Source organism: Etheostoma spectabile, chromosome 7 (genome assembly GCF_008692095.1).
Source record: "Etheostoma spectabile isolate EspeVRDwgs_2016 chromosome 7, UIUC_Espe_1.0, whole genome shotgun sequence".
Lineage (NCBI taxonomy): Eukaryota > Metazoa > Chordata > Actinopteri > Perciformes > Percidae > Etheostoma > Etheostoma spectabile.
Genome location: NC_045739.1, coordinates 4,000,944 through 4,020,967, shown reverse-complemented (window position 1 = coordinate 4,020,967; position 20,024 = coordinate 4,000,944). Strand labels below are relative to the sequence as shown.

The following is a 20,024-nucleotide window of genomic DNA, read 5'->3' as shown; positions in this document are numbered from 1 at the left end:
TTTCCATAGTTTGAATTATCTCAACATAACTACCACAGTATAGTCTTATACATTAATTCATCTGTAAAAACCAAATTATATATTATATATATGGTTGTTTAATTTGATGTGGAATAACATTTCCCTCTGATGTGTAATGGAATAGGACAAAAAAAAACAAAACTATATGGTTTTAAAAACTGTACAGTAAGAAATCTTTTTTCATAATTGTGGTATGAGTGTTGGTATACAATTTGTCATATGTACTTAGAATAAATGTCAAATTAATTAATTTAACCATTTGATATTCAAGTAAAAAAAAAAAAAAATCGTGTTCTTACTAAAATTAAACAGTAATACATGATTTTTTTTAAAATTGAAATATCACGTTTATTTTCACAAATGACTGTACAATAGAAAAAGGTTGGCAGAGAGCAGACAAATATACAATCCTACAGTAAGGACATTATTTACTTGAGTTTTGTTTAGAAATGTATTCAAAACAGGACAGTTTGCATCATCACCAACATTGAGTAATAGGGAGTTATTAACACTCCCACTGCTGTATCACTTCCTGATTGTTGATCCAGTTCAGAAGTCTTTCTGAAGATCTAAAAAAAGGAAGAAAAAAAATAGATTAGATGAAAGAACAAACTTTTGTGGCGCCCTAGTAGCTCACCTGGTTGAGTGTGCACCCCATCTACTAAGGCCTGGCTTTGACTCTAATATATAAAAAATATATATATATATATATATATAATATATATATATATAAAACCAACTTCTTAAAGTTACCTTCATTTCATCTACTAAGAATAAAACCTACCACTTTTTTTGAGAAGTTCTCCTTTCCATGAGCGAGCCATCTTATCCAGAAACTGGTCAAAGTATTTCACATATTTCGCCAGGCTTGTTCTTTTGTAATCTGTCAAAAGTAATCAGTTACTCAGATTATTTAGAATAAGATAAAACTCTATGAAGTTCAGCGTGTCAAAGCTGATGTACCACATTTGCCTCATTTTAGCCAGGAAAAAAATGCCAGATTAACTTGGCCTGCTTATAACTTAAAAAAAAAAAAAGGTACAGCTCATTTGTGTGATACGATTAGAGCCCTAACGATATTATCGGCGGGCCGATATCATCGCCTGACATTAGCCATTTCTTTAAGTATTGGCATTTATGATGGCCAATAAAAAACATGAATTAATCAGAAGCATTTAAAGGATTCTGATAAATGGTATTCAACAATAACACCAGTACAAACAATGTACAAATGATGATGAGCAGATATGTAAACAGTCAACACAAGAAGCAGCAGTGAGTGCAGAATGGGTTTGGCGTGTTCCAGGAAAAAAACCTAAATAGTCAACAGACTACAAAAGACAGAACATCTACGGGTGTTTTGAACTGGTTTGAGGAAAGTGGCAAACTTTTTTGTTTTTGGCGTTCTCCTTTACCTTGTTAAGGTAAGCTAGGTTAGCCTCCTTGTGTTTGTTTCTCAAATGTAGGCTACTTTCAAATTCATGGGATGTTTCCCTGTAATAAACTGGCCACATATTTTACCACCTTACACTGAAAGGCACTTGCTTTTATCTGACACAGTCATTATCAAATAGGACTCTGTCGCTTTCTTCCACTTTTTGGCACCACCTGAGGCCAGACGAGGGGCACGGACTGTTGTGTTCACTTTTACATGGAATGTCGGAATTTCTGGTTTCCTAGTCGGAAAGATATTGACAAAGACAAAAACTAAGAACATTTACTTGATAATTTTAACCCAAAGGATTTTTTTGGGCACCTATAGCACATTGCATCACCACAAGCCTGTAAACATAGAAAGCTCTATGAAGAGAAGGGAGAGCATTGCAGTGCATTGCAGCGCTTTAAAACCTATTTTATACAGTCGGTTTAAAACTCACAGAAGAAAGCAGTAGCCTTTGTGATGCATTCGGCTCGTAAAATGAAATGACAACCAAAGTCAAAAAAAAATATATAAATAAAACATCAAATTCATTTAAAATATAAATCGGGAACAGGATGAATCGAGATTGTGATTTTTATAACGGTTAATCGTGTAGGCCTAGTAGACAGCACCGACTGTTTGTTTTTTTTTCATTTTCCTCAATACTGGCCGCACAACAAATTTACAAACAGAGATACGTGTTAAAATTGACCGGAATTCTCCTTTAAGTTTCTTATCTTAAGTTTGTATTTTTATACATTTCATTTATCAGAGCTTTAATATATTTTGGTGTTCCTCTGTTCTGTTGTGATGATAAAACAAATTATCATATTATTTTAGTGAGAACTCAAATAACTAATCTGTTTAGGTTTGGTTACGCATTTCTAGACATTAAAAAAATATATATACACTGTATATTGGCCGATATATCAGTTTTAAATAACCAAATATTTGTATTGCTTTCAGTCTAACAAATCCTTTATCGGTCGGGTTCTAGATACCATAAACTTGAAATTCAGATTTCAGAATCTCACCTCTGATCTTTCGTCTCTCCGCTGCGTCCTTCTCGTTTTCCTTCTCCTTGGTGTCCTCTGGCTTCTCTTCCTCTTCGCCGGTCCTGGGTCGATCCAGCTCCTCACAGATCTGACTACAAAAATTAAAAGTTATAACATTAGCTCTGCTAAATATCAAACGCCGCACACAACAGAGCACAAGACATTCTATCATCTCTTACCTGATTGTGGGCACAGCAAAAGGATCAAACGTTTCTAGTTCTTTGAGGTCCATGGGAACAGAAATACGCCCTGGCCAGAGTTCAAAAGAGAGAAGCCACAGTGAGACTGTTGGTGGTGTATTTGCCACGCCATCTTGATTAAATCTCGTTAGATCTATGCTAACCTGTTTTGGGATGGACGCTGAAGGGGCTTTTCAGCAAATGGTTCACTCCTTTACTGACATTCACATCGAGACGTGGGTAACAATACTGCAGCATGATTTCTTTCTCAAAGTATTGGCCCTTTTTGGCAGTGCCCTGGAGAAGGAAAGATTTTAGCATTGTGTGTTTATTATAAGCTCACATGCTGTAATATTTATATTTAACAACTCCCATTATGTAATGCAAGCAGAACTACCAACCTGTTTCCTTTTGGCTTGTTCCTTCACCAGTTTCCAACGGTTCTCAGGTTTCTTCTCGTTTTGAAAGTCCTGCTGTAATTCTTTTCTTACATGTAAAAGCAGGAGTTAAGGTCAAGGCCAGTTATTTTCACAAGGTTTTAACCAAACACAAAAAGAGACCACACTCTTACATTTGAATCACATTTTAGAGAAAGAAAATACAGGGTTTTTTACCCAGATCTACTGCATTTTGTAAAAAGGATATCTTCAGGCATGAGTGCCAGCACTTTGTTGACAGATTCCTTGCGTCCCAGTATGTCCTGTTCCTGTAGTGCGTACCGAGGGAAGTATCGCTCCACCACCGCCAAAGACTCTCTGTTGAGATCACAGACTCTTAAACATCCATCAAAGGCATAGACCTCAATAACAGTCAGTGCAATTAGACGTAAATATCATAACTGAACAGTTAAAGCTTCATACGGAGCTTCACTAATAAAATAGTCTGAATCTTACCTGATAAAAGGATGAATTGGATCTGTGAGCACAACTTTCTTCAGCATCTCATCACCTCCCTATATAAACAGCAGTGAATAGAACATCAAAAACATTAACTAATTGGTTTTATACAGATGAATCATATCTAGCTGAAGGAAAAGAAAACTTAGGAATATTCTTATGTTCCGTGTAGGCCTGCAACTAGCAATGTTTCATTTTACTATAATTTTAGCATAAAATCAATCAATAGCTTGGTCTATAAAATTGAAGGGAAAAAAAGTGAAGTTTTAATTTCTTACAGCCCAAGGTGATGTATTCATATAGTTATTTGTATGCAACCAAATGTCCAAAACCTAAAGATATTCAGTTTATCACATATTATGAAAAAAGTATCAGATCCTCACAATTGAAAAGCTGGCACAAAGAAATTGGTTTTGTATTTTTGCTTACAAAATGACTACAATGATTAATTATTAAAATTGTTGCTGATTATTTTCTGTTGATTAACTTATCAATCCATCTTTACAAATCTGCTTCAGTGAATAATTTCCTGCTACAACCAATAACTGTACTACTCATGCCCAAATATATCTGTTAAATATAACAGACCAATAATAGTTGACCGGTAAATTATCAAAACTTTTGTCACGTGCGCTAGACTAGTGCTCTATGAAGCCTGCCCGGGCCCTAATCATACCTGAGATAAAATGGACAATTTATTGTACTAATTTACCTGAGAGAAACACACTGAAACACACAATGCTGAACACAACACCCTGCTAATAAATACATATGTTCTAATCATCTAATAAAAACTGTTACCTTAACCAGGCTGAGGTATTCTGCAACTGCAGAGCGTGCTGCTACAGAGAGCTTCCTGGCAGCTTCATCACACACCCAGCAATGCACTCCTCTTCTGCCAGAATAAACCCACAGCAGGTGCTGGAACCCAAAGTCCTCTAGAAGATCACATTCATCGAAAATAAGTGTTTGATGCAAAGTAGGCCTGCACGATTAATCGTTATAAAATCACAATCTCGATTCACCCTGTTCACGATTTAATTTCTAAATAACTTCGATTTGCCCACAATCGGGTAGGAGATCATTTGATGTCTTGTGCTCTGTTGTGTGCAGCGTTTGATATTTAATAGAAATAATGTTATAACTTTTAATTTTTGTAGTCAGATTGATTGTTCAATACATTGAAAACAAACTAAACTGAATTTGAAAACAAAAAGTCAAAACAAAATAAAACTAATTAAAAAATGCAAAACTATAATAACCTTGGTTCGGTACTGCCAATTTGTTTTGTCGTGACAAAAAAAAACAAAAAAGCATTTGGAAATTGGAAATTTGTATTTTTCCCTGAATCGTGCAGGCCTAATGCTAAGTCTGCTAAAAATCAAAGATAACATGACACAAAATCAATGACAAACAAACCTCGAAGAGCTCTATCCAGGATGTGAATGGCGATGGTCATCAGGGTCCAGCACTTGCAGCAAATGTCTGCAGCACTAAAATGAGAGTTTGTGTTATCTCTATGATGTGACATGATATTATGAATTAAACAAGATCAACCCCATCATCAGTTCACCTGCAACAGCTTCTGACATCATCATAATCTGTCATATCAATATCAAACACAAGCTCCTTCTCCAGGGCCTGGAAGCTCCCGGACTTCACTGTGTTGTGCTGATTGGGCTGTGGGTCAGAATCAGAATCGGTTTTAATGGCCAGATAATCGTAAACACATACAGGGAACTTGACTCTGCCTGTTTGATGCTCACACAAAAATAGTATGTCTGCAATTACACAAAAAAACAGGTAAAGTAAAAAAAAAGCAAAAGTAGACGTAAGCAGTCTCACCCTGTGACTGTATATGGCTCCAATGTCAATCTTGTAAGGGTTCATTTTCTGCATTTCCTTCTCCAGCTCGGTCTGGGTGCTGAAAGACTGGTAGCGGACATAGATGTCATCTTTGAGTGTGAAGGAGAACTCTCGGTTCTGAAAGTAGTTCTTCTGCACTGAGGTTGTAGACGCAAAAATAATACATTAGCACCCGACAGTGTCGTTGACTCTTTAACTATGAGGCATGGGAAGGAATACGTGACACCGTGTTGAACAGGCAGGTATGTCATTAATACATACAGGCAGCTAAACCGCCAATAACATTGGTTAACATGACTTGCTAACGTTGCTTTTTGCTGGCTTTCCCGGTCTGTAGGCCTAACTTTACTCACCTCCTCCATAGTTCAGCCAGCGATAATACTGGGAGAAGGGGAACAGGCGTCGGTAATACAGCGGTAATAAGTCCGGTAAACAGGCCGAGTCATAATTTGAGGACGACATTAGTGACAACGTAGAAACAGCTACGGTATTGTTGTAAAATTACGTTAAATTGTCAGCAAGAGGCTTGCTACAGACTGACAGTTTGGTGTGTTCGGTGTCTTAGCTACACCGAGTGTAGCGCGGGAAAACTCTTAAGCGGAGGAAAGAACCAATGAGACAAGGATGATACAATGACGTCAACGAAACTCGAAAATTGTATTCTAAGTAATCGATATTTTCCCCAATTATCTTCCTTGTTGGAGAAAAGGTTAAGGCAGTTAGTTGCGAAAGAGTTTAACTTGACTGTGGCGCCATGTAATAGGCTTCGTTTGTTGATGTTCTCAAAGCTTGTCCCCACCTTGTAATATTCATCCTTCAACGGAAGTGAAGGCGGAAGTGTCATCGGGTGAACAGAGGATCATGGGACGTGTAGTCATTTGACTCTGTTGCAAAACGTGAAATAAATTAATAAATAGCTAAAGCGAAAATAGATGAAATAATGCAATGTACGAAAGAAAAGTGTTCTATAATCACTCCAGCAACAAAGCGATTACTGAATCCTGTTGAATGGGTTGTGATTTCATGACTATGTTTAGATTTTCATTTCTTTCTTATCCTTTAGAGGGCAGTACAGTTTCATGAGAAATTTTACACGGTTTCCACCCAGAGCCCCATTTCAGGGAACGCAGTAGTAATTTTGATCATGGCAGATAATTGGTAGCCTACTGAAACACTATGGACATTTATTTTCTTACAGAAAGCCTATGGAAACAGTCAAAATGAAAAATTAATGCATATACACAGATACTCTCAGGAAAGAGGTTTAAAACAAAAAGGACACTTGCCCTTGTTTTAGAGATAGCCTGGGATGCAGGGTCGAGATGTGCTTGTGTTTTCACACAACTGTCCTCTTTTGTTTCGGATAGATTTCTCTAATGTCATTCTCTCTTTAGTCAGACACACTTGTATTTACATACTAACTAGTCTCAAACTCATTGGACTAAAGTGGCGCTTTAAGCACAGAAGGTTAAGGGCTGTGCAGTGATAAGAACTCTCATCGTTTATTGTACTTCTGATATTAAATAACGGTCAGCCATTGCAATGTGGCTGTACATTATAAATGAGTTGCTCAACAGTTTTTTTTTCATTCTGTCTCATCTCATCTCCTGACTTTTCCAATGTTTTCATTAAAACGGCTCTCTGTAATTTCCTTCCATTCCTTTCTTTTTTTCTTTATTTCAAACAAAATAGAAATTTGACACAATGCAAACTTTTTTAAATACAGTGCAGCTGCCAGCAAATGTAATAAATCCTCCTATTACATCATACATTACCAACATCTTGTGAATATGAAGCTTTTAAGAAATAAAATCAATATATTCATATATTTTGTAGTACATCAACTAACCAGGAATCCTCCATTCGTATGCCTTCTTATTAAACTGTTTACTTTTTCACAGTTGTAAGACGTGTAGATGCTGACAGTGAGTCTTACGTTCCGCAATTGCAATTACCCAGCTCTGTTAGCATAATATGCTACGGTATGTGAAATATCTGTGAACTAGATTAATGGTAATGAATTACTTTCTCCTTTGCAGCATCACTGCATTGTGCCACGTTCAAGACCAATTAATAGACAAGCATGCCAATACATTTCCACTTGATGATTGCACTTGTTTTTATGGTAATATTCTTTAATCATATCCTTATTTACATAATACAAAAGCTTTCAACCATGTCTTACTTGAATTATGCAAATTGTTTCATTGAAAGCCATAGGGGATGTGGTTAGACCTTTCTTAGAAATGATTTGAAATGGATTTGGGATTAACACCGTCTGTCTCTACCGTCTACCGACACTACCACTGTACATATGCTAATTAATGCACATTACATACAGTAGTAGAAAACAGATACTTAATGCTTACGAACATCCACTGAGACACACACACACACACACACACACACACACACACACACACCCACACACACACACTAAACTAAACTAAATGGCAGTGGATTGAGTTGGGTGTAAGGTGAAACAAGGGGTGAAAATGTAACTTTCAGCTGTGTCTCTGATAAATCTAGGTCAGACATACATCAGGTGGCCATGGCATGTTGGCCAGCACTGCAGGTCATTGTGTTCAGTCCTACAGAAGGAGTCATAGTTTGGGGTTTATATAAAAGTCACTGCATCAGAGGACCTGAGTGTTGTCCCCTTTCATGAGGAAAACATTGGGGACACATAGAGATTCTCTCGACCACAGTCTGCAGTGACTAGTTACCAAATTTTGTGTTTCATGGTGCTAATGTCTGAACTCTATTTGCTCCATCATCAGGAACGTCCTCATTGTGTAAGATTATCCTTAAAAGAATAGGTGCTTTTTTGTTGGCTTTTTAGGGGCTTTTTCACTTTATCATGGTGATAATGGATAGACTGGAAAGATGGAGAGTAATAGCAGGTTGGATTTTGAACCCTGCGCTGCTGCAGGACTCAGCCAACATGGAGCGAACGCTCTTAAAGGAAAGGTTTTGGAAAATATGCATATTCACTTTCTTTCCAAGAGTGAGATGAAAAGCTAACATAAATAAACAGCACAACTCATTCCAACAATCTAAAACATCCACACTAGAACTTAAATTGAGTAATTAACATGTACATTGTCTGTTTAATCTGTACATGACAAGTCTACAGACATGCTAGCGACTCTGTGAGCATGACTCTTTTAACTAAATGCATCAGCGTGCTTACATGTTACAGGTTTAACAAGCTGATGTTTAGCAGGTCTATTGTTTACCATGGTTACCATCTTAGTTTAGTGTGTTAGCATGCTTACATTTGCTAATTAGCCCTGAACACATACAGCTGAGGCTGATTTAAAGGTAATTTGTAATAAACCAAAGTGTTGGACAAATTAACAATAAATTGATTACAATGCTTGATTTAAAAAGTTAACGGATCTCCAAAGTTATTAGAATTTATCCTCATGGGGACATGCATGTTTGTACCAAATTGCATGGCAATCCATCCAACAGTTGTTGAGAAATTTCACTCAACACCACAAATGTGGTGGCGTTAAATAAAAAGTCAAGGTTTCACAAAGTCAGATACATCCACTGGGGTCCATGAATGTTTGTTTAGAATTTGTTGGCCATCTATCCAACAGTTGTTGGATAGATGCCCCCCCCCCCCCCCAAGAGCCGCTATCAAAAAGGCAGAAAACGCTCAGCAAGAAAGTCAGTATTTCCCAAAATGTGGAACTCACCCCTCTAGTCTATCCAATGTTAAGGGACAGCGTTTAAAGGTGGTTTATTCTGCAAACAATTATTAAGTGAGTTTAAAATAAAAAAAACCTGATAGAGATATGGTAAAACCACTAAAAGGAATGAATGGCGCACAAGGGAGTGAAGTATTATGAGCAAGTAGTTGCATGTTCTAAGTGTGGTGTACATGCGTTTGAGAACACAAAGATAGAAATCCAATGAAGCAAAACAGAGAGGGACATCGTTTACCTTGTTATTCTCTGTACCAGGCAGCAGGTGCAATTCATGTCCCCATCCAGAGTGTCACACTGTACATTGATGCATCAAAGAGCCATCAGTGACAGTTGTTTCCATTGCTGTTCTGCACAACTAGCCATGCTCCACTTCCTCTCCAAATGGCTGGCACTCTTGAATTCTCTATAATACTTCAGATTGATGAAGCCATCTGTCATCTAGTCAGGGTTGGGAGGCAGCGCTATGTGCTATATAAAAATATGTACGTTTACAGTCATTCATATGTTTCATGTAAAAATAATTGCACGCATCCTCACATTGCTGTATCTCACAGTTGGTCTGAAGGATAAACACACACAAAATCACATTAAAACACACATTGAGCTAAATTTCTGTGTAATGTCCACCTTTGAACCTTTTCACAGCCTTTACATTTTTTTACCATTTATTTGATCAAAATGATGAAGCTCCGACCTCTGAACTGAGATACTAAAAGACTTTGAGGTCATAAAACTCCAAAACATTTGTTTATCTATATGACCAGCACACACACTATTGACACAAGTCAGATAACAGATGAAATTCTTCTGATGACTTCTTGGGACTATTATGCACCCACAATACTCAAACAAAAGTAGATGTTAATACCATGACTAGGGGTTTTCCACAGAGAGGACATGAGAGGACAAAATTCCCTGTTCACTTGTGTTCCCACACCTTCCGGTTCCTATGGTGTTTACTTAATAGAAAGTAAAAAGTAAAGTATTTCCTTCTGAAATGTGGTGGAGTAGAAGTACTGTAAAGTAGTATAAAATGTAAACAGTCAAGTGCAAATATCTCAAAATTGTAGTTATTACAGTGTGAGTAGATGTACTTATTTACATTCCACTACTGCCATAATTACTATTTTGTGGGTTTCAACTACTAGTGGTGGAATGTAACTAAATACATTTACTCATGTACTGTGAGTGAGATGTTGACACATATTCATTACATTTCAGAGGTAAATATTACACTTTTTTTCTCCACCATTTCTTTGACACGCTATATATACTAGTTACTTTTTACATATGATGCAATACTGTACTACTTATCTAGTAGTGGCCTATACAACATATCTAAAAATGGCTCCACATTAACAAATTACAACATTATAATGCTCCTACATGTATTGTTAGTGATAAAAACTGAATACTGTAATATTCTATAACAACGCTTTGAAAGGAGCCATTCTGCATAAGGAGCACTACTTTTGGGCTTTGCATGTTGCTGATTATACCACTTTTGTACTTTTACATCACATTTTTAATTTAGGACTTTCACTTGTAATGTAGTACTTTTGGACTATTGTATTTCTACTTTGATTAGCCATTAAGTATCTGCTTAGTATGAAATACAAATGAGAGGTTCAGGGTGGTTTACGTGGTGCATTGAGGGGACGTCAGTATTTCTTAAACCCCGGCTGTGGCTCTGCAGCTCACCATCCACCATTACCTCCAAACATGAGACCGCGTGCACTGCGCAGCACTCATTGGTTGGCGCGACAATATAAAGTTCCGCAGTGATTCCCTCATTGACTGCTGCTCTGCCTCGCTCACTCACTCACTCACTGGCTGACTGACTGACTGACTGGCTGACTGACTGAGGAAGAAGAGCAGAAACACAGCCGACTACAGAGAGGATTTACAGAACTTTATCGTTATTATTCCCACTCTTATTTCTTCGTGCTAGTCTGTCCGTTTAAATCATCTGCACCATGAAGGAAAGAAGACTCCCGCAGCCTTTTGTAGCGAGGTGTAAACTCGTGCTGGTCGGGGACGTCCAATGCGGTAAAACCGCGATGCTACAAGTCCTGGCCAAGGACTGCTATCCAGAGGTAACGCTACAATATATCTGTTACAATTACGTCAACAGTTGCTTTTCAGATGCGTGTTGATTGGGATTTAAAATATAGGCTACCGCTAATTTTGGTTTTCATTTCCTACACCAAGGAAGAATAAATATTACCCATATACTCCCATATGGACCAGAAGGCTTGATTGGAAGAGTTTTCCTCGACTATATTAAGCTACTTCACGTATGCCAGTAGTTCTTAATTTAAATTTAAATAATGATCTTATTTATTCTTAGAGGCCTATTATTATTATTATTATTATTATTATTATTATTATTAAGCTCACCACTGTCACTTTACCTCTTCATGTTGTCTTTATTTGGTTCTCTTGTATAGTTTCTGTTTTTGTAGCCTATAGGTCTACCTTTTTATTATTTATTATTTTATTTATTTGCACTTATTTTTGTCCTTGTACTGCTGCTGCAACAACCAAATTTCCCCTCTCCCCTCTCCTTACCCTAGTCCTAAAACTCCCATGGTGCCTTATAGCTCATGGCATTATTGAATTTGCATACATGTGTAGTAAAGGATGTTTGATTATGTTGTATTTTCATAGGTTTAGATAAAAACCTTTACATTGGGAATGATGGGTGATATATGTTTGAGTGCTGCTGAACCACTTAATTGATTTAAAAGCCAAGTTAATCACTGCTAATTTTGCCAAAATGATTGTTTTAGTCATTTAAAAATAACAATGCTTCACAAATGTAAAGCTCTGTTTGTCTTTTATTTTATATAATTATGTAATGCGTTTTGCTGTTGCCTCATTAACCGAATCCCTGGAGATGGTCATTTATTCTTTTTTTTCTCTAAATGATGAATTTCTTTAAACATTTCCATGTAGATTTGTGATAAATACTCCCTAAACCTTTTTCTTTTTGTCCATTTCTAGACTTACGTCCCCACTGTGTTTGAAAACTACACCGCCTGTCTGGAGCTTGAAGACCAGCGTGTTGAACTCAGCCTTTGGGACACATCAGGTTAGGAGTATGCTTGGTTTTTTTTTAATACCACAGTTTAATAAATGAACAAAGAACAAGAATGTGATCACCTCTCTTCTATCTTTGACTCACTGCCAATTTAAAATACTCCCCAAGGAGATGTTTGTTGAGCAATGACTTAAGCAGTCAGTTTCAGTGCTGTATTCATGGGCTGATTTGTGGAACTTGTTTACCCTCCCAACAACAACGCAGTCGGCCTGGAGTCGAGTCACGACTGTTAATGAAGCTCCGTCTCATTAGTTGTTTTACAAACAGTGTTGTTGCTATTTACCCAGACATTTACCCAGACATCACTATCTGCCAATCCTGTTTTGATGCAGTAAAGCAGCTTTCCACTGGTGTGAAAGCCATGAAAGGTCCAATGACATGCTGCTTTTGGATGTTTTTATATAGACCTTAGTGGTCCCCTAATACCGTATCTGAAGTCTCTTTCCTTAAATTCAGCCTTGGTGCAGAATTACAGCCGCTAGAGGCAGTCCCACAATGAGCTTTCCTTAGGATGTGCGGTTTCTGTTTCTGTAGCTAATGAGGAGAAGGGTGTCTCTCTCTCTCTCTCTCATGGGCGGGCCAAATTCTCCGGGCGGGCAAAGCAGAGAAAGAGGAGGTAACGTTGCTCCTTATGACCTCACCTGAGCTTTCATTTTCTCAAATGCAGAGCAGGATCCCCAGGGCTCGGTGTGCACCTATTGCCATTTCTAGCCACTGGGAACCATAGACAGGCTGGGGGAATTTATATTAATGTTAAAAAACATCATAAAGTGTAACTTTCTTGCCATGGGACCTTTAAGAGTTCTTCCTTGATGGATTGGGGCACTTGATCCACTGGGATTCAGTGGGGCAATGAACGACACACCTGAGCAATAAGCCTGTCTAAGCAAGTTCGGACCAAAATCTACAGTTTTGCTAGCCTGGATGCCAGCTTAGCCCCGCCCACAACATTTGAGGTCTTGATCCGTTGTGGAGCAACTACGCTCAAAACAGAGCTGTTTGGACCAATCACATTGTCAGGGCGGGCTTTATACGATGATGTACAGATGACTACCAGTAGCGTAATCAACTACGTCAACAAAGAGGGCTTGGGTTGAATTCGTTTGCAACAAGATTGTAGATTGTAATGTAGAAATGCAAATTTTGTCATCGCATCTGTTATAGAAGATGTTTTTGCCGTCCTTCCTATGGGATTTGGCAAAAGTTCAACATACGTCACATACCTCGTTGCTCTGATTGGTTGTAGGTCTATCCAATGAGTGCAGAGGCACAGCCCAACGGAGCAGTATCAGACGACGTCAGGTTACAGTTTTTCATGGAAAAACATACAATGCAAAAAAAAAGGACCCACAATCAAAGACCAACAGAGGCCCCAGTGTGAGAAATACAACTGATCTATTATAAGGAATGTAAAATCTCTATGGCTACCAAGTTAGCTTATACAGTATTTCAATCTCATCTGTAAGATTTTGAAAATGAAACCGTTAACAGTGTTATTGTAGCTTTGAGCAGTTTATATTTTTGGTGGTCAAAATATTTGCGGATTCATTTTTCAGTTCCAGTCAACTAATCAGACAATTAATCAGCTAATCGTTGCAGCTCTAGTATGTATTTATAATAAAGGTGACTGAAAAATGTTTACCTCAATATTAACCTACTTCTGTTTTAACTTTTGTTAGAACATATGTTTGTAGAGCTTTAAAACCAACTTTCTTGGATATAATATATGACCATCTTTTGTGATACTTGATAACTTGACTTCTTCCGCTCAGAGGTCAGAGGCATTCCGTCAACATCGTCCATTGACCAAAACATTATACAGCAAAACTCATTTAGGTAAAAATGCCAAAGGGTTCTTGATTCCACCTTCTCTAAAGTAAGGATTTGCTTCTTTTTTCTTCTGTTTTGTATCTCTGTAAACTGATTATCTTTAAGTTTTGGGCTATTGGTCGATATGGGAAAAAAAGAATTTAAAATACAGAAAATTACAATTTGTATTTTTCACAATTTCTAGACATTTTATAGACAGAAAAAAAAATACATACAATTCAGAGAAGCATTGGTGGCCTACTGACATCATACAGTAAGAACCTTAAACATACGAGAAAATGATGTATATAGTAACAAATCTACTCCAGTATAAAATTATTTCGTAAGCATTGGCTGAGGCATTGTGCTCAGAGGAAGTTGAGCAGTGCCAGTTGGCCTGCAGAGGGGTTGTTTCACAGGGGAGAGGGGGATGCCTCGTCCATGCAGGGGGTGGAAGCGTGCGTGTATGTGTGTGTGTGTGCGCATGCATGTGTCTTGTTTTACTATGTGTGCAACTGTGTGTTGCGTACAGTCACTGTGAACAGAAGGTACAAGTGAGTGATACTAAGCGAAAAGATATGTATGACCTCCTCACTGCCTTATGGTGTTAGCTGCCTAAAAAAAAAAGGTCTTATGTAACTGAAACCAGCTCTGAACTAATGTAGGTTTGTGTGTTTATCTCCCACGGAGGAAAAACTTTCTCAACAGAGGAAAACATTGCATAAGACTATTTACTTTTTCAGCACACACAAACACAGTTCCTGTCACTCTTTTATGTATGTTTCTTTCCATTCGCCTTCTTTATTATCTATATTTGTAACGATTAATATGCTTTTTAAGAAAATATTGAGAAGTAAAAAAAAAATCACAGGTTTCTAAAGATCAAAGTTGACATTCTTCACACGTCTTGTTTTGTCTGCCCAACAGTCCGCACTCATCTATATTCAGTGAACCATCTTCACATAGGATGAAGGAAAGCTGCAAATCCTGCTGAAACTAAAGAATGTTTGGCATTTCTGCTCAGAAATGTACTATTAAATCATATTAATTATATCAAATTCATATTAAAGTCATAGTAATTGTTTGTTTCAGCTCTGATAACACTGCTTTAGGTTAATCACTGATTAACATGATTTTTTTTTTTTTACATCCAAAACAGCTTCACCCGTTTCACCTAGTTCTACAGCATGTGTACCACACGCTTTTCGACAATGAAAAGGCTCAGAAGCACATTTGTTCAGTTCACGTTGCATCTTTTATCAAGACACGCTGTCTTATCCTGTCTTTTTAGTCTAATTCCTTCCATTCACTTTCTTTCTTTAAGAGTAGAGAGGGCAGTTTCATTACATAAACTGTTTGCGCAACTGGAAGGGTGTATGTGTTGGGTTTGTGTGTCCAGGCAGGGGGCTGCTAATATGTGGGAGTGGAAGTTGTGTCTTCTTTAGATCTCTCTGCCTCCTCTTTCTCAAGCCTCACTGTAAATCACCCTAAATAGTTATGTGCCGAGCGCTTTGATTCCCTCCAAAATAAAATGTTATTGATAGATTGTAGTTGTATAAGTTGTCCTACTTTGCCCATTTAAGTCAAACATTCTGACAGAGTGAGTTAACCAGAAGGGCCTTATGAATGGCAGTACTCTTTGTTGTTGGAATACTGTTGTAAAACATTTTCTTTAAGGTCTTAGGAGAGAATTCATTAAGACAACATGATTGTTAGTTGGTTGCTTATTTGAAATTTCTGTTCCTGATATAATTATATCCTCATTTCTTTGCAAGGAAAGCTTCTGGTGCACATTTGGCCCCTGAGGACAGGAGTAGGAAATTAAATTAAATTGTTGGTGTAGGGAGCGATAAGGTGGCAGAGGAATGACAATAGAGAGCGGACATCCTGTCGGTATGTTTTTAGCACAGGAGCCTTCCTGAGAGTTAAAGGAACGGTTTCTACATATAGTGGTGCTATTTCTGGAATATGGGGAAAATGTGTTTCCTTCACACGGTAATTTGCATTCTCATAACTAAGGTGTAGTAATTATGAGTCAACAATCAGAGTAGACCGTCTGAATGAGTTGATGAATAGCGTTTTATATCATTTTGAGGATAGGTTTATTAGTGGCTCAGTAGAGATTTGTTGGAAAAGTAAAGCTACTGTTGGTTAATAAAGCACCCCTTTTGAAAAGATTAAATGCTCAGCAGCACAAAATATTTCAACTATTTGCAATTGTGGATCTCAGAATACGGTGTAAAGTCTGGAGGGATTGGCCTCAGGGCAGCGCTGCAGTTCAGATTCAAATGTTTGACTTTTGAAATAATGGAACGTCTTGCTGCAAGTCTTCCAGTTGCAGCAGTTGGCAACAATCACACACAAATCCTAAAGAAAATGTCCATCTTACCTCTACTTAACGTTTGTTAATAACAGCATAATGTTGTAAATTTACCTTTTAAAGAAATAGTTTGACAATTTCTGTAAAATAAGTTTTGTATTATAAATAAATAAATTTGCTTTCTGGCCATAAAACAGCAAATTGTCATTGGGGGTTATCTAACTGTTGGACAGAGCCAGACGAGTTTCTTTTCTGCTGAGATAAGTTAACCGGGCATGGCTTCATATTTATCTCTCCACTAGAAAGCATAATGTTAAAACTTTTCCTTGAAAAACACATTTAATTTTGTATGTTTGCATTTTTGACACTTTATCGGATACTGAACCTGTAAGCCAGACAGAAAACCTTGGATAGTTTATCCTACAATATAATGACCATTTTCTTTCACAGGAAATCTGTTTTTGTCTTCTTCACTCAAACAAAAGTTGGGTAAATCAAGTTTGAAATTGGCTAATAATGGAAAGACGCGATTGGTGCAGAGTTGCACTGACCGTGACTCAGTGAGTTAGTTTACTTCACTGGAAGAATTCCTGTAAGTGTGAAAGTGTCAAGCTTAGTGACATTATTTTCTCTTTCATCAGTTTGGCTGGGGTGTATGTGACTGTTTGAGTTTGTACTGTGTGAAAGTGAGGAGGATTGTTGTGATAGAACATTATAATAGTGTCAGTGTCCAAAACTTTACTAAAGGTTTTCAAAGATGTTGTTTTGAGCTAAGGGCCCACCTTCCTAAATCACATCAATAAACTTGTATGTTGTTGCATGAGACCTAAGTGTGTATTCCTAAGTGTGACTCTGTCTCTCCAGGTTCCCCATACTACGACAACGTCAGACCCCTCTGCTACAGCGACTCCGATGCAGTGCTCTTATGCTTCGACATCAGCCGACCAGACACAGTAGACAGTGTGCTGAAGAAGGTATTTATAATATGTAGCTCAGCGTAAATTCTTTCAGGAAGACCTAACTTTTAATCTGCGCCCTGCTAATCAATTCAGCTGTTATATTAATAAACATACTTTTGCCGCGTATGTCACATAACCGTCACATATCTGCTAACATGTCTCTCCTGATTGAAATTACCTGCTAAAGTGGGAACTAGGGGTGTGGGGAAAACTGATACAGAATAGTAATGCAATATTTTAGGTGGCAATTCTTTATTGATATACGGACGCCATGCATCCATCCATTATTATATATGTGTTGGTCAGTTTTTCTGCTTGACTATTCCATTTTGCAGCAATATAAATTAAGATGAACAAGCAGAGAAATTTATATTTTTAGATAGATACATCTGTAGATATTTTCCTTTTGGGGGAAAAAAGGTTGTAAATGGCAATATATTGCAATATGTTTAAAATCACATATATATTTTATCGTGAAAAAGGTATCTTGAATATATCGTATTGTTAGGCCTCTTTTGATTCCCACCCCTAGTGTGAACCTGACAGCCTGACCACAATCTTACAACTTCATTTTACTCGTTGTTTGCAAGTGGTAGCCCCTCCTTCATCAATAATCTGCCCTCCCCCATATTCACTCTTTACATGTTGTATTATTTACTAATTACACTTTCAAGTGTCAATCTCTTGATACCTTTTTCTCTTCTCCTTGCAGTGGAAAGCAGAGATCCAGGACTTCTGTCCCAGCACCCGGATCCTACTAATAGGCTGCAAGACAGACCTGCGCACAGACGTATGCACGCGCATGGAGCTGTCCAATCAGAAACAGAGCCCCATCTCCCATGAACAGGTTTGCCGTGACTACTTTTTATTCCACTGTGCATCTATTTAGGTTTCTGTCTCCCGTCCACAATGGGTAGTCGTAGACATCCCCTTTTGTTTTAATCTCCCAAAGGTCAACGTATATTTTTCCTTCACGTTATAGGGTTCGTCCCTGGCCAAGCAGCTTGGAGCAGAGGCTTACCTGGAGTGCTCAGCCTTCACATCCGAGAAGAGCATCCACAGTGTTTTCCGTACTGCGGCTCTGGCCTGCATGAACAAACTCCAGGCTGCCAATAAACCCAGTCCCGTCCGCCGCCTCTCCAAGAGACTCCTACACCTGCCCAGCAAGACAGAGCTGCTCTCCTCCACCTTTAGCAAGGACAAGTCCAAGAGCTGCTCCATCATGTGAATACTAAGGGAGCATGCTGGGGGGAAAAATAAAGCAAGGACAAGTAGGTGATTCAGCAGGGGGGTGTGCAAGGGAAAGAAGGAATGATTTCTACAATGCATTTCTCTCCTTTGCAACATCCTCCTCGTCAGCCACTGAAAAAAAAACACACTTCCTACACTCTCTATATTCAACTCTGACACTGGACTTTTGATCACCAGCACAACAGTACAGAGACAGAGTGAAAAAAGTGTTGATGTTGAAAATATTTCAGCTGTACAAATTTTAAGGCCTGTTTAATTCCTTACATAAAGGTTGCTGTGAGAGCTTAAATAAGGTCAGTGACTCCTCTTTCCCAAGTGGTTGTAAACACTGCATTTGACTGCATTACCCAGATGAAACTCATTAGAAATTTTGATAGCGCAGCCCTTCCTCATCCATCTCTTCATCCGAATGTCTCTTTAAGGTCACGGTATGGGCTGAAGTGAAGAGATGAAATGTATAAATCTGACAGTGACAGGAAGTGGTACCTACAGAAATGCGGCTCGGGGAATTTCAAACAGCAGTTCCTTGTATAAATTATTCCCCCAATTCCCCTTCACAGTATTTTGTTTGGTAGGGTAATGATGGCGCAGTGGATATGACACATGCCTTTGGCGTGGGAGACCTTTTCCAATTCCCACTGTGACACATCAACCAATGTGTCCCCGAGCAAGACACTTAACCCCTAGTTGCTCCAGAGGCGTGCGACCTCTGACATATATATCAGTTGTTACTCGCTTTGGATAAAATTACATGTAATGTTTGGAAGTAAAAGATATCAGTGGGGGGAGAGAAGAGTAGCGATTTGGCAAAGCAGAGTGTTCATTTCAGGCAGTCGGCGGAATCACGTCTGAAGGAGCCAGTGTGACTCAGCACTCACATGAGCTATAAAACAGTCTAGAGGTGGACATGCTGTGACATAACAAGCACAAAATCCTAGACCATGTAAAGACCGTCGGAGCATGTTTTTGTCAGGTCCCCTTTTATTACCCATCACCACAGCAGTATTAATTGTTCAGTTATTTATCACAAGGCTTGATTTTAGAAATGTGACATTAATGATGCATCTTCTCATGATGCATCTTCTCAATGTTCCCTGATACTTTACGAACTGCTTAATCTGGATATCAGCTTTTGTTGCAACAAAAACTCTTTTTTTCTTTTAAAGAAAAACACATAAAAGATTTCTTTTCACACAAGCCAAACTGTTTTGTACCAAAGGGAGTCTTAGAAATATCTGTGTTTTAAAGTTGAACCTGCTGCCATTTCCAGCCTGGATATTGCATTAACACTAAATTTCCCTGAGATGATAGGCACGGTTGATTTCAATCACAAATAAAAACAGGCCGGTCCTGTCTGAAAGAATTTTCTTTTGTTTTTATGCTTAAAAAAGATTTTCATTTTATTTTACTTCCCTGGAAAGTATTC

The 20,024-nt window shown here is 38.1% G+C and overlaps 2 protein-coding genes across 2 annotated transcripts; one reads left to right on the top strand and one right to left on the bottom strand.

The window, feature by feature from the left end:
- Positions 1-324: 324 nt before the first annotated feature.
- Positions 325-6,059, bottom strand: prim1 (DNA primase subunit 1). Its single transcript, XM_032521650.1, has 13 exons — positions 5,791-6,059; positions 5,417-5,574; positions 5,145-5,251; positions 4,991-5,064; positions 4,373-4,509; positions 3,569-3,627; positions 3,321-3,430; positions 3,077-3,168; positions 2,840-2,972; positions 2,676-2,745; positions 2,476-2,588; positions 806-904; positions 325-590 (listed from the first exon to the last, which is right to left on the bottom strand). Exons 1-13 carry the CDS (start codon positions 5,897-5,899, stop codon positions 571-573), a joined length of 1,281 nt encoding a protein of 426 aa, XP_032377541.1. The 5' UTR covers positions 5,900-6,059; the 3' UTR covers positions 325-570.
- A 4,845-nt stretch (positions 6,060-10,904) lies between these two features.
- LOC116692311 (rho-related GTP-binding protein Rho6) lies at positions 10,905-19,170 on the top strand. The gene is made up of 5 exons (XM_032520493.1): positions 10,905-11,252; positions 12,163-12,250; positions 17,253-17,362; positions 18,060-18,194; positions 18,330-19,170. Exons 1-5 carry the CDS (start codon positions 11,133-11,135, stop codon positions 18,573-18,575), a joined length of 699 nt encoding a protein of 232 aa, XP_032376384.1. The 5' UTR covers positions 10,905-11,132; the 3' UTR covers positions 18,576-19,170.
- Positions 19,171-20,024: the final 854 nt, after the last annotated feature.